Below are 11,582 nucleotides of genomic sequence, written 5' to 3'. Positions count from 1 at the left end.
TTGCGAATTAGTACGCAGGCAGGCGAAATACCACCTGCCTACCCATATCCAAATACACCCAAAATCAATCAGTTGTACAAACAAATATGTGACAACCTGCTGCGAATCCCCACCTATATCATATGTCGGTGTTGCGTGAAAAAAGGGGGGTCTTCTGAATAAACATTATATTTCCCACCCAGTTTTTTGTCCGGCATAAGGGACAGATGGTTTCTTCAAAGTACAGATGTCTTGTTAGGCTCCGCCCCTTTCTTGGTAGTACTATTTTCTGATGAAATTGTAGTTTTCATTAATAATTTATAATCATGCGTAGTGTTATTATTATTTGTTCCGCTATTTTATTCAATTTTGGAATTGGAGCCCAGGTTAATTTTGTAGTCTGTAGTCTTTGGTCTGCAAGATTTTTTTGTAGTTTGTAGTCTAGCAGACCCAAATTTATCAAAAATTGATTGGGTCTGCTAAATATCGTTTTGTAGTTTGTAGTCTAGCAGACCCAAATTATAAAAAATTGGTTGGGTCTGCTAAATATCATTTTGTAGTTTGTAGTCTAGCAGACCCAAATTTATCAAAAATTGATTGGGTCTGCTAAATATCATTTTGTAGTTTGTAGTCTAGCAGACCCAAATTTATCAAAAATTGATTGGGTCTGCTAAATATCATTTTGTAGTTTGTAGTCTAGCAGACCCAAATTTATCAAAAATTGATCGGGTCTGCTAAATATCATTCTGTAGTTTGTAGTCTAGCAGACCCAAATTTATCAGAAACTGTTGGGTCTGCTAAATATCATTTTGTAGTTTGTAGTCTAGCAGACCCAAATTTATCAGAAACTGTTGGGTCTGCTAAATATCATTTTGTAGTTTGTAGTCTAGCAGACCCAAATTTATCAAAAATTGATCGGGTCTGCTAAATATCATTCTGTAGTTTGTAGTCTAGCAGACCCAAATTTATCAGAAACTGTTGGGTCTGCTAAATATCATTTTGTAGTTTGTAGTCTAGCAGACCATTTCATCATTTCATGGGTCTGCTAGACTACAAACTACATGTTTTTTGAAATATTAAAAAAAAGTGTTTTGCCTCAAATTTTTTCGCCTGAAAATTGCGAAAAACTTGAAAACGCGAAAAAGCCGATATGGGTGTCAAAACTTTGGAAATTCTGTAATGAGTTCGAAAATCCGTACAAAAAGTGGTTCTGAATGTATTTTTTTCCCATTTTTCCTGAAAAATTCTTTTTAAAAAACCTTTTTTTGCCTGAAAATCACGAAAAACTTGTAAACCGTAAATTGTCATCGACAAAATTTAAATCCCTGCAAAAAATCAGTAAGGACCCCAAAAACTAGAAGTTTCTAGCTTAAATTTGAACATTCTCGCAGTTTGAGCCGCGACGCGACCGCAACGCGCCTCAAAAACCTAAAACTTTGAGTTTTTGACCGAATATGGTCGATATGGGGGTCAAAATTTCGGAAATTTTGTGGAGAGTTCAAAAATTGGCACGAATTTTTTGAAAAATCTACACAAAATTTAAAAAAAACTTTTTTTTGGGAATTCAAAAAAAAACTCCAAAAAATTGAATTTTTGTAGTTTGTAGTTTGTTCCAGATCGACACCGTAGTGCTCGATGAGCTTCTCCAAGAAATCGTGGATTCTTCAATGTCCGAGCTACGTCATCGGTTGCAAGAAGCCGTGTTTGCCACGTCATTCCGCCGCAAAATTTTGGGAAATTCTGAAAAAGGGGAGAAAAATCCGAAAAATCTGGAAAATCTTCTGCTCGACGATTATCTGAAGCCGCAGAAGCTGGCTTTATCCCTGGAGACATACACCTCACAGGCCCCGCCCACCACAACTACAGTAATCCCTGTCAAACTGGTGACAGCTGCTGACGTGGCAATTTCCGCTCAGCAGAGGGTTTTTAAAGGTGGGCGATTTTTTTGTTAATTTTTATATAGGCATAGGCATAGGCTTAGGCTTAGGTTTAGGCATAGGTATGGGCATAGGCATAGTCTTGGGCATAGGCATAGGCATAGGCACAGGCTTAGGCTGAGGCATAGGCATAGGCATAGGCTTAGGCTTAGGCATAGGCTTAGGCATAGGCATAGGCATAGGCATAGACACAGGCTTAGGCTGAGGCATAGGCATAGGCATAGGCTTAGGCTTAGGCATAGGCTTAGGCATAGGCATAGGCATAGGCATAGGCATAGGCTTAGGCTTAGGCATAGGCATAGGCATAGGCTTAGGCATAGGGATAGGCATAGGTATGGGCCTAGGCATAGGAATATGCTTTGGCATAGGCATATGCTTAGGCATAGGCATAGGTATAGGCTTAGGCATAGGCTTAGGCATAGGCATAGGCTTAGGCATAGGTCATAGGCATAGGCATAGGCATAGGCATAGGCATAGGCTTAGGTTTAGGCATAGGCATAGATCATAGGCTCAAGCATAGGCTTAGGTTTAGGCATAGGCATAGGCATAGGCATAGGCATAGGCATAGGCATAGGCATAGGCATAGGCATAGGCATAGGCATAGACATAGGAATGGGCATATTTATTTGCGAAAATATTGCAAAAATCTTTAAAAAAATGTCTTCTTAACATGATTTTTAAAATTTTGCAAAAAAAAACTCCAACATTTTTTCGAACTTCTTAATCTTTTACAGATGACGTGTCCAATTTCGCGAATTTCTCCGATAAAGCCGCCGAAAAATCGATATATTCGATTCCACGTGTTCCTGTGTACGTGGCGGTTACTGTAATTGCCGCCTGTATTCTGACATTCGTGCTGCTCGTCGGGACGGTCATCTATTTTTTGACAAATCGTTGGAAGGAGACACGGATGAAAATGGATTTAGGAGCACCACCAGGTCGAATTTTGGATCCGCTAAGTGTTCAAGGTAGACTACAAACTACATTAAAATTGGAGTAAAAAAAATCGATTTTTCCGTAATTTTTTTTTTGGGAAAATAGAAAAATCTGAAAATTATCGATTTTTTGGTGTTTTTTTAGGAAAATTGAAAAAGGCATAGTTTTTTAAACACGAATTTTTAGACATGCTAGACTACAAACTACAAAAATTTTATTTTTGCAATTTTTCAAGAAATTTGAATTTTCTAGACTTTTGCGCCGGGTTTTTTTTTCAAATTTGAATAATATTTCATAAGATTTGCCGTTTTTCTAACGTTTTCAAAAACCTAACTTTTAGGTCTGCTAGACTACAAACTACACAATTTATTTAGCATACCTAACTCATTTTTCATGGTTTTTCAAGGAAACATTGCCAAATTCGCACTATTTCTGGAAAATTCAACTGAATTTATTTTCAAGATAGCTGCTACAGTAATGAACATTTTCAGCCTGCCATACTACAAACTACATTCAAAATTTCGCAAATTTTCAGGTCTCGCAACGTGCCACGTCAATAACGTCTTCCCAGGCTCCCGACGGAGCAGCCTGTACCTGGATCAGGACCGTACCACGTCATCAATATGGGCTCATCCGTGAAAATTTGATATTTGTGTGCTAGCATTATTTGAATAAAAATCTATAATTTTTAAGATAAAAATGTTTTAAAATTGCTGAAATATTTGAATATTCTGAAAAACTATCGATTTTTTTTTGTTGAAATTTTCTTGAATTTATCGATTTTTGACTGAAAATGTCTTTTTTTTTTTTTGAAAAATCGAATTTTATTAAGTTTTTTTTGTTTTGAAATTAAAAAAAAAATTTTAATTGAAAATTCCAATTTATCGATTTTTTGGAAAATCGATAAATTTAAAATTTAAAAATCAATATTTATTGATTTTTAATGTTATAAATCGAAATTTTATGGATTTTTCAATTTTTTAACTATGCAATATTAAAAATATAACAACAATAGAATATATATTTCCAAAAAAAAAAACAAAAAAGTGGAGCCTACTAATTCGGATTAACCTGCCGAATCGTAAAATTAACTCTACTAGAATTCAAATAATCAATAATCGATTGATCCACATCATCATTGCCACGTGGCGGCTCAAAATGCTCCTGATCCTCATCCATCATAGATCCACGATTGCCACGTCGCTTCGGAATTGAGCCGATACACGGAATTGCATGGTACACGAGACGTTGATCTCCGTGCATTATAAGAAAATCTCCATTACGGAGCCAAATTGGGATTGGGGGCTCCGAGGAGAGGTCGATTGTACCGGATAGATAGATTGCTGTTTGGCCGAGAGACATTGAGATTAGCGGGGCCGCTGAACGTTCGGATCTGGAAAAAAAAAAGAATTTGAAAAATTAATTTTCATATTTTTTCTGAATAACACATTGCAACTTTTTCCTCACGAGGGACGAGGAAAAGTGGTTTCTAGGCCATGGCCGAGGGGCCGACAAGTTTCAGCGGCCATTTATCTTGCTTTGTTTTCCGCCTGTTTTCTTTCGTTTTTCACTGATTTTTTTCGTTTTTTCTTAATAAAACTGATAAATAAATACTTTTTGCAGATGCTAAAACAATTTCCAAGTAAAAAAATTATGTATTCTGTGGGCAAGCAGCGGTGAAAGTGGTTAATGTAATATGATGGATTACGGGAATACAAAACCTAAACTTTTTCTGAAACATGATACATATGATGGTTAGATGCTGAAGCTACCTGATTTTCATAACGAGACCGCTGAAAAAGTTTTGAGGTTTTCAAAATTCAACTTTTTTTGTGAAAAAGTCGAGATTTTGGCACAAAAAGTTGAATTATGAAAATCTCAAAACTTTTTCAGCGGTCTCGTTATGAAAATCAGGTAATTTCAGCATCTAAGCATCATATGTATCATGTTTCAGAAAAAGTTTAGGTTTTGTATTCCCGTAATCCATCATATTGCATTGACCACTTTCACCGCTGCTTGCCCACTGAATACATAATTTTTTTACTTGGAAATTGTTTTAGCATCTGCAAAAAATATTTATTTATCAGTTTTATTAAGAAAAAACGAAAAAAATCAGTGAAAAACAAAAGAAAACAGGCGGAAAACAAAGCAAGATAAATTGCCGCTGAAACTTGTCGGCCCCTCGGCCATGGCCTAGAAACCACTTTTCCTCGTCCCTCCTGAGGAGAATGTTGCAGTGAACAATCGGAAAAAGTAAAGGTTTTCCCATTTTTATAGAAAATGTAATTTTTTTTTTAATTTTTGTTAAAATTAATCGATTATTCTTAATTTTGAAAAATTGAAATTTAGCAATTTTTTCCAAATTCCAAAAAAAAAAATTTCTGAAGGCAACTTTTTGACCAGAAATTGAAAAATTGAAAAAATTTTATTTTCACAAAAAAAAACGTATTTTTTGTAGAATTTTTAAATAATCTGAAAATTTTCGTAATTTAATTTTAATTGAGATTAGTGGGGCCGCTGAACGTTCGGATTTGGAAAATTCTGAATTTAGTTTGAAAAATTTTTAACACATTTTAAAATAATTTTTTTTTGAAACAATTTCACAATTCTACCAAAAATTGAAATTTTTCTAAATTTCCAATTTTTTTTTTGGATTTTTAGGAGCTTTTACGATATCATTGTTCTTGTTTTTCAAAAAAAAATTTCAGAATTTTCTAGTTTTAGCTCTATTAAAAAAAAAAAAAAGTAATTTTTAATTAAAAATTAAATTTTTTTTTCCATAATTTTTTTTAATTTCTAAAAATGAATATAAAAAAGTTCTCTGTAATGAAATTTTCTAACTTTCTCCGTAAAATTAGTCCAAAATTCGAATATTTTTTTATATTTTTTAAACCGTACTTTTTTAAAAATAATATAGTATTCAAATTTAGTACTAATTTTTTTAATTATGGAAATTTCAACAAAAAAAAAAGAAATTTCCTATTAAATTTTCAATGTTTTTGTTGTTAACCAAATTCTTCAGTTCAATTTTTTTTCAACTTTAATAAATGTTTTTCGTATTTACATAATTTTACAACTTTCAAAAAAATAACATCTGCCGTTCGGCAAATTGATTTCTCGACTTTCGGCAAATCGGCAAATCGGCAAATTGCCGGGAATTTTCATTTTGAAAAATTGATTTTTATTTTTTTCTGAATAAAAATCGAAACAAAATGAAGATTTTCCCATTTTTATAGAAAATTGGATTTTTTTTTAAAATTTTTGTTAAAATTAATCAATTATTCTTAAATTTATTTTTTATTTTGCAAAATTTGTTCGAAAAAAAAACGATAATTGGATCGAATTTTTGAAATTCGGAAAATAAATAATTAAAATTTCTGAAGGCAACTTTTTGACCAAAAATTAAAATTTTCCTAAACTTCCAATCTTTTTTGAATTTTTTTTTCAGGAGTTTTTGTTGTTATTTTTATTTTAAAATTTTTCTGAAATAGAAAAAAAAAGTTTTTTTACGAATTTCGTAGTAATCATTTTCAAAACGTTAAAAATTTTTTTTCAGAAGAATTTCTGAAATTTTATCGTTATTTTAGGTCTATTTTTGGAAAAATTTCATTTTAAAAAATTGAAAAATTTTTTTAAACCTTTTTATTTTTTAACCGACCAAAAAAATTTTTTAAACAAAATAATATAGTATTCGAAATTAGAAGCTTTTTTTTTTGAGAAATTAAATTTTTAAAAACTTTTTAAAATGTTTTTGCTATTTCAGCTCTATTTTCGAAATTCTTCAAAAAAATTAATTTTCAAAAAATTCGAAAATTTTCGAAATATAATTGTTTTTTAAATAATTATAATTTCGTAGTTTTATTGATTTTAAATTAATTTTAAAACTGTTTAAAAATTAATTTTTTTCAGAGGAATTTTCGAAAATCGAAAATTTTAAATTTATCGATCAGCGATTAATTTAAAATTTTGACAATTTAGGGTGTTTTTTTTTTCAAATTTTCAATTTTTTTTTCAAATATAAACGAAAAAATCACAAAACTTTTTTTTTTTGTAGAAAAACATTTATTTTTTCAAATTTTTCAAGATTTTTTTTCGATTTTTTTTCGTTATTTTAGTTGTATTTAAATTTAAAAACAAATTTATTTTTTTATAATTGAGAATATTTGTGTAGTTTCAAAAATTATGAAAAATGGATTTTTAATGCGAATATTTAAATTTTTTCGTTAGGTATAATTCAGAAACATGAAATTTTCGAAATCTCTCTGAAAAATTAGTTCAAACTTTGAATATTTTCATAATTTTTTAAATGTTAATTTTACGAAATAATTTAAAATTCAAAATCAGTACTAATTTGTGTTTTTATTTTAGAAACTTCAACAAAAAAACTTATTGTCTATAAAATTTAATTTCGAAAATTTCAATTTCCATTAAAAAACGTCTTTTTTAGTTGTTTTAGCTTCATTTTCATAATTTTTTTCTCAGAAAAAAACCAGCTCAAGTTCTTCTTTTTAATTAAAAAAATAAAAATAACTTTTTTTTTCAAATTTTTTTTTGAAAAACCTCACTTATCAACGTGTGGCGACAGTGCTGATTTCGGTGGATAATAATTGAGAATTGTGGCGTCCGGCTTCATGTCGCCCAATTTCAGAGATCGACTGATAAGCTGAAAATTGTTTTTTTTTTTTTGGATTTTTAGGTAGTCATCAGTATTACACATATAACACAAAACTCTAAAAATGCGTACTGCACAACATATTTGACGCGCAGCAAAAAATATCTCAAACTACAGTAATCTTTGAAATGATTACTGTAGCGCTTGTGTCGATTTACGGACTGGATTATTACTCGTAAATCGACACACAAACGCTACAGTAGTCATTTCAGGGATTACTGTAGTTTGAGATATTATTTGCTCGTCAAATATGTTGCGCAGTACGCATTCTCAGAATTTTGTGTTGCCGTCGTATAATAAGTAAACGAACATTTCCCAATTGATAAAGTTCCTCTGGCACGGGCCGTCCATTCGGTGGATATTCTTTTGAATTCCAGTCATATTCAACACCGAGTGTTGTCCAGCGGAGCCCTTTTGTTAGGAGTGTAGGATCTCTGAAATGCTAAATATGTAGTGTAGTTTGTAGTCTAGCGCAGACCAAAATTTTTTTTCTGAAAATATATAGAAATCGATTAAAATGGTTTTTTTCTTAAAAAAAACACCAAAATCAATTTTTTTTTTGGTATTTATCAGATTTTTATTAATATTTAAAACGGTCTTTTTGAAAAACGCAGAAAAAAAATTCGTTTTGCGACATTTGTTAAAGCTTTTTCTTCGAAAAAATTTTTCGGGAAAAAACTGTGTAGTTTGTAGTCTAGCAGACCAAAATTTTTTTGTTGTTGAAAAAATATAAAAATCGTTTAAAATGGATTTTTTTCTTTAAAAAAAACTAAAAATCTACAATTTTTTTTGATTTATTGCTTTGAAAATTGAGTTTTTCAGCCATTTTTTCTATTTTTTTAAATTTCAATTTTTCAGAAAAAAATGTTTCCGATTTTTTTTTCAAAGATAGACAAAAATCGATAATTATCGTTTTTCCTGGGATTTTTTGAAAATCGAAAATTGTTCCAGTTATTAATAGAAAATGTGTAGTTTGTAGTCTACTAGCAGACCCAATTTGTTTAAATTAATAAAAACAATTTAAATTGACAAAAAAAATTAATAAATTTGATAAGTTTTTTTTCCATTTTTTTCTCTAAAAAAACACAAAAAATCTACAATTCAATTTTTTTTTTGATTTTTCCAACTTTTTTCTAAAAAAACATTGAAATTCCGATTTTTTGGAAAATTTTCATATTTGTACTTTATTTTTCTGAAAATTGGAAATTTTTTGTTAAAAAAACACTAGAAAACAACAATTTTCGGGGGGTTTTTTTTTTGTGATTTTCTGAAAAAAATCTTGTTTTTAAAAATATTTTTTAGCTTTTTTCTTCAAAAAAAAAAACATAGAAAAATTGACTTTTCTTCAGATTTTTGGAAAAAAAGTTGTAGTTTGTAGTCCAGCAGACCAATTTTCTTCAAAACCCCATGGGTCTGCTAAATCAAAAGTTGTAGTTTGTAGTCTAGCAGACCAATTTTCTTCAAAACACCATGGGTCTGCTAAATCAAAAGTTGTAGTTTGTAGTCTAGCAGACCAATTTTCTTCAAAACACCATGGGTCTGCTAAATCAAAAGTTGTAGTATGTAGTCTAGCAGACCAATTTTCTTCAAAACCCCATGGGTCTGCTAAATCAAAAGTTGTAGTTTGTAGTCTAGCAGACCAATTTTCTTCAAAACACCATGGGTCTGCTAAATCAAAAGTTGTAGTATGTAGTCTAGCAGACCAATTTTCTTCAAAACCCCATGGGTCTGCTAAATCAAAAGTTGTAGTTTGTAGTCTAGCAGACCAATTTTCTTCAAAACCCCATGGGTCTGCTAAATCAAAAGTTGTAGTTTGTTGTCCAGAGCAGACCAACACTAACGTGAGCACATCCTTTCCGTGAAGCGTCAAATTCGTGATATTCGGTGGTTCGGCGTACTTGAACGCTCGTTTCATCCACATTGTCGATTTTTCCTTCCGTAAAAGGCTTGGCAGGAGATATAGGCCAATACGATCGGGAAACCAATAGACACGCCACTCGGATGGAGCAATTAGACCTGAAAATTCGCAAAAAATAGAAATTCAAATTTTCAGCAATTGAAATTCGCAAAAATCGGTTATTTTCGAGTTTTTTTGGCAACCGGCAACCTAAAAATTTTGGAGAAACTCAAAATTTTTAGCAGCCGGCATTCAAATAATTTCAAAAATTTCGCCATTCAAAGTTAGGAAAATCGTCATTTTTCGAAATTTCGGCAACCGGTAACCCAAAAAAGGCAAAAAAGTGGCAAAAATCACAATTTTGAAATTCCTTTAAAATGGTTATTTTTAAAGCTAGAGGATTCAAATTTGCTTTCTGAACCTTAAAAAATTGTCCTTTTTCAATTTAATATGGTTTCGAACGTTTTTAGAAAAATTATTTTTTTGCCCAAAAAAAAGGCCTGAAAAAAAATTGGGCAAAAATAAAAAGTTGTTTAATTTTGTTAAAAACAATGGTTAGTCTTAAAGCTAGAGGACTCAAAATTGATCTTTTTTTTTGCCCAAAAAAAAAAGGACAGTCATTAGATTTTCTATTATTTTTCGCTGCGAGACCCAATATTTCTACCTAATCTCTCAGCAAGCGATGTCGTCTCTGATGTGATCTCATCCGTACTAAATACTAATTTTGATTGGAGCAGCGAAGAGCTTTTGACGTCTGAAATATGCAAAAAATTACATTTTTTAAGCCAATTTTCCTTACCAATAACGTCAGAAACGTCCGGTGGAGGCTTTCGTTTCTTATATTTTTTGAAAACAGCTTTGAATAAATTGGATCCGTCGTCAGAGTCTTCCCCGGAGGATCCCGCGTATTGATCGATTTCTTTTTCTGGAAAAAAATAACGATTTTTTTTTGGGTCTGCCAGACTACAAACTACAATTTAGCTAAAAAATTGTATTTTTTCTGGCGTTTTTTAAGCAAAAATTTCCGCATTTCGTCACTGAAAAAAAGTTTTAAAATAAATTGAAAATTTCGATTTTCAAAAAATCGATAATTAGTTTTTTCTTCTTTTTTTTCCAAAATATTCAAAAAAATTCGTTTTTTTCATAACAAACAATTTTCAAAATTTAAACTATTTTTTGGATTTTCAAAAAAAAACCAATAAATTCAATTTTTCAATTTTCAAAAAATCGGTAAAATTGTTTTATTCTTTTTTTTTCATAATATCGAAAAAATTTTAAAAGTCGTTATTTTTTCGTTTTCTGATTTTTAACTATGAAATTTTAAAAATCAACATTTTTCTGAAAAAATAGCGGGTTTTTTGGGTCTGCCAGACTACAAACTACAAGTTTGACTTTAAAAATCGAAAAATCAAAAAAAAAACTCAATTTAATTATTAATTTTTTAAAAAAAATATTTTTTTGAATCCGAAATAATAGAAAATTGGTATTTTTCAAAATTTCGAAAACTACTTTTTTTTCAGATTTCAAAATTTCAGTGCCGTAATTTTTTTTTTAATTTTCAAAGAAAAATCGATAAATATACATGTTCAGCAATTCTCAAAAAATCTATGAAATTAAATTTTTCGATTTTCAAAAAATCAATAATTTTAGATTTTTCGGCTTTAAAATTTTTTTTTTTAATTACCATCGATAAATTTAAAATTTTAACAAATTTCAGAAAATCGATAAATTTAAAATTTTAACAAATTTCAGAAAATCGATAAATTCTTATTTTTCGGTTTTTGGAAAATCGATAAAAAATTTTAATTCATTTTTTTTTTTGGATTTCAATTGTTTTATTAACAAAAAATCGATAATTTATTGATTTATCGATTTTCCAAAAAAAAAAAAAAAACCTTTAATTTCCATTTCTCGTGCCACTTCTTTCATCATGAATGCGCTTATATTTCTGCAAAAGTTCCAATTTTCCGTGATCCAATTCGGTTTCGTATGTTTCCATAGGCTTCCAGAAATGCTCAATAACATTGGCGCCGACGACGACGCCGACGACAAGAACTACAGACTTTTTGAGAGCTTCTTCGATCGGCAGACGATATGGCCACCAACTTGGGTTACCGGACATTGACACGTCGACGACGCTGTGCCTGAAATATGCGAGAAT

At 30.5% G+C, this 11,582-nt stretch overlaps 2 protein-coding genes and 18 non-coding genes across 20 annotated transcripts; 10 read left to right on the top strand and 10 right to left on the bottom strand.

Moving 5' to 3' along the window:
- The first annotated feature begins 213 nt into the window (after nucleotides 1-213).
- Y51H7C.10 (uncharacterized protein) lies at nucleotides 214-3,652 on the top strand. The gene is made up of 4 exons (NM_061570.4): nucleotides 214-365; nucleotides 1,596-1,911; nucleotides 2,651-2,884; nucleotides 3,388-3,652. The coding sequence occupies exons 1-4, from the start codon at nucleotides 306-308 to the stop codon at nucleotides 3,489-3,491; spliced, it is 714 nt and encodes a 237-aa protein (NP_493971.2). The 5' UTR covers nucleotides 214-305; the 3' UTR covers nucleotides 3,492-3,652.
- Y51H7C.19 lies at nucleotides 453-695 on the bottom strand. Its single transcript, NR_050874.1, has one exon. It is a non-coding gene; the product is annotated as an Unclassified non-coding RNA Y51H7C.19 (non-coding RNA).
- On the top strand, nucleotides 453-695 carry Y51H7C.21. Its single transcript, NR_050875.1, has one exon. It is a non-coding gene; the product is annotated as an Unclassified non-coding RNA Y51H7C.21 (non-coding RNA).
- Nucleotides 768-822, bottom strand: Y51H7C.25. Its single transcript, NR_050872.1, has one exon. It is a non-coding gene; the product is annotated as an Unclassified non-coding RNA Y51H7C.25 (non-coding RNA).
- Nucleotides 768-822, top strand: Y51H7C.22. The gene has a single exon (NR_050873.1). It is a non-coding gene; the product is annotated as an Unclassified non-coding RNA Y51H7C.22 (non-coding RNA).
- Nucleotides 831-885, bottom strand: Y51H7C.39. The gene has a single exon (NR_050870.1). It is a non-coding gene; the product is annotated as an Unclassified non-coding RNA Y51H7C.39 (non-coding RNA).
- On the top strand, nucleotides 831-885 carry Y51H7C.37. Its single transcript, NR_050871.1, has one exon. It is a non-coding gene; the product is annotated as an Unclassified non-coding RNA Y51H7C.37 (non-coding RNA).
- On the bottom strand, nucleotides 976-1,041 carry Y51H7C.26. The gene has a single exon (NR_050868.1). It is a non-coding gene; the product is annotated as an Unclassified non-coding RNA Y51H7C.26 (non-coding RNA).
- On the top strand, nucleotides 976-1,041 carry Y51H7C.29. The gene has a single exon (NR_050869.1). It is a non-coding gene; the product is annotated as an Unclassified non-coding RNA Y51H7C.29 (non-coding RNA).
- On the bottom strand, nucleotides 2,025-2,075 carry Y51H7C.28. The gene has a single exon (NR_050866.1). It is a non-coding gene; the product is annotated as an Unclassified non-coding RNA Y51H7C.28 (non-coding RNA).
- Y51H7C.40 lies at nucleotides 2,025-2,075 on the top strand. The gene has a single exon (NR_050867.1). It is a non-coding gene; the product is annotated as an Unclassified non-coding RNA Y51H7C.40 (non-coding RNA).
- A 7-nt stretch (nucleotides 3,653-3,659) lies between the features above and the next one.
- alkb-1 (Fe2OG dioxygenase domain-containing protein) lies at nucleotides 3,660-11,565 on the bottom strand. The gene is made up of 7 exons (NM_061568.9): nucleotides 11,317-11,565; nucleotides 10,221-10,346; nucleotides 10,086-10,175; nucleotides 9,366-9,540; nucleotides 7,835-7,958; nucleotides 7,418-7,515; nucleotides 3,660-4,245 (listed from the first exon to the last, which is right to left on the bottom strand). The coding sequence occupies exons 1-7, from the start codon at nucleotides 11,444-11,446 to the stop codon at nucleotides 3,909-3,911; spliced, it is 1,080 nt and encodes a 359-aa protein (NP_493969.4). The 5' UTR covers nucleotides 11,447-11,565; the 3' UTR covers nucleotides 3,660-3,908.
- Y51H7C.16 lies at nucleotides 8,933-8,983 on the bottom strand. The gene has a single exon (NR_050864.1). It is a non-coding gene; the product is annotated as an Unclassified non-coding RNA Y51H7C.16 (non-coding RNA).
- On the top strand, nucleotides 8,933-8,983 carry Y51H7C.20. Its single transcript, NR_050865.1, has one exon. It is a non-coding gene; the product is annotated as an Unclassified non-coding RNA Y51H7C.20 (non-coding RNA).
- On the top strand, nucleotides 8,996-9,046 carry Y51H7C.24. The gene has a single exon (NR_050863.1). It is a non-coding gene; the product is annotated as an Unclassified non-coding RNA Y51H7C.24 (non-coding RNA).
- On the bottom strand, nucleotides 8,996-9,046 carry Y51H7C.17. The gene has a single exon (NR_050862.1). It is a non-coding gene; the product is annotated as an Unclassified non-coding RNA Y51H7C.17 (non-coding RNA).
- Y51H7C.35 lies at nucleotides 9,122-9,172 on the bottom strand. The gene has a single exon (NR_050860.1). It is a non-coding gene; the product is annotated as an Unclassified non-coding RNA Y51H7C.35 (non-coding RNA).
- Y51H7C.34 lies at nucleotides 9,122-9,172 on the top strand. The gene has a single exon (NR_050861.1). It is a non-coding gene; the product is annotated as an Unclassified non-coding RNA Y51H7C.34 (non-coding RNA).
- Nucleotides 9,248-9,298, bottom strand: Y51H7C.27. The gene has a single exon (NR_050858.1). It is a non-coding gene; the product is annotated as an Unclassified non-coding RNA Y51H7C.27 (non-coding RNA).
- Y51H7C.30 lies at nucleotides 9,248-9,298 on the top strand. Its single transcript, NR_050859.1, has one exon. It is a non-coding gene; the product is annotated as an Unclassified non-coding RNA Y51H7C.30 (non-coding RNA).
- Nucleotides 11,566-11,582: the final 17 nt, after the last annotated feature.

Source organism: Caenorhabditis elegans, chromosome II (assembly GCF_000002985.6).
Source record: "Caenorhabditis elegans chromosome II".
NCBI lineage: Eukaryota > Metazoa > Nematoda > Chromadorea > Rhabditida > Rhabditidae > Caenorhabditis > Caenorhabditis elegans.
This window is presented reverse-complemented; position numbering and strand designations above follow the sequence as displayed.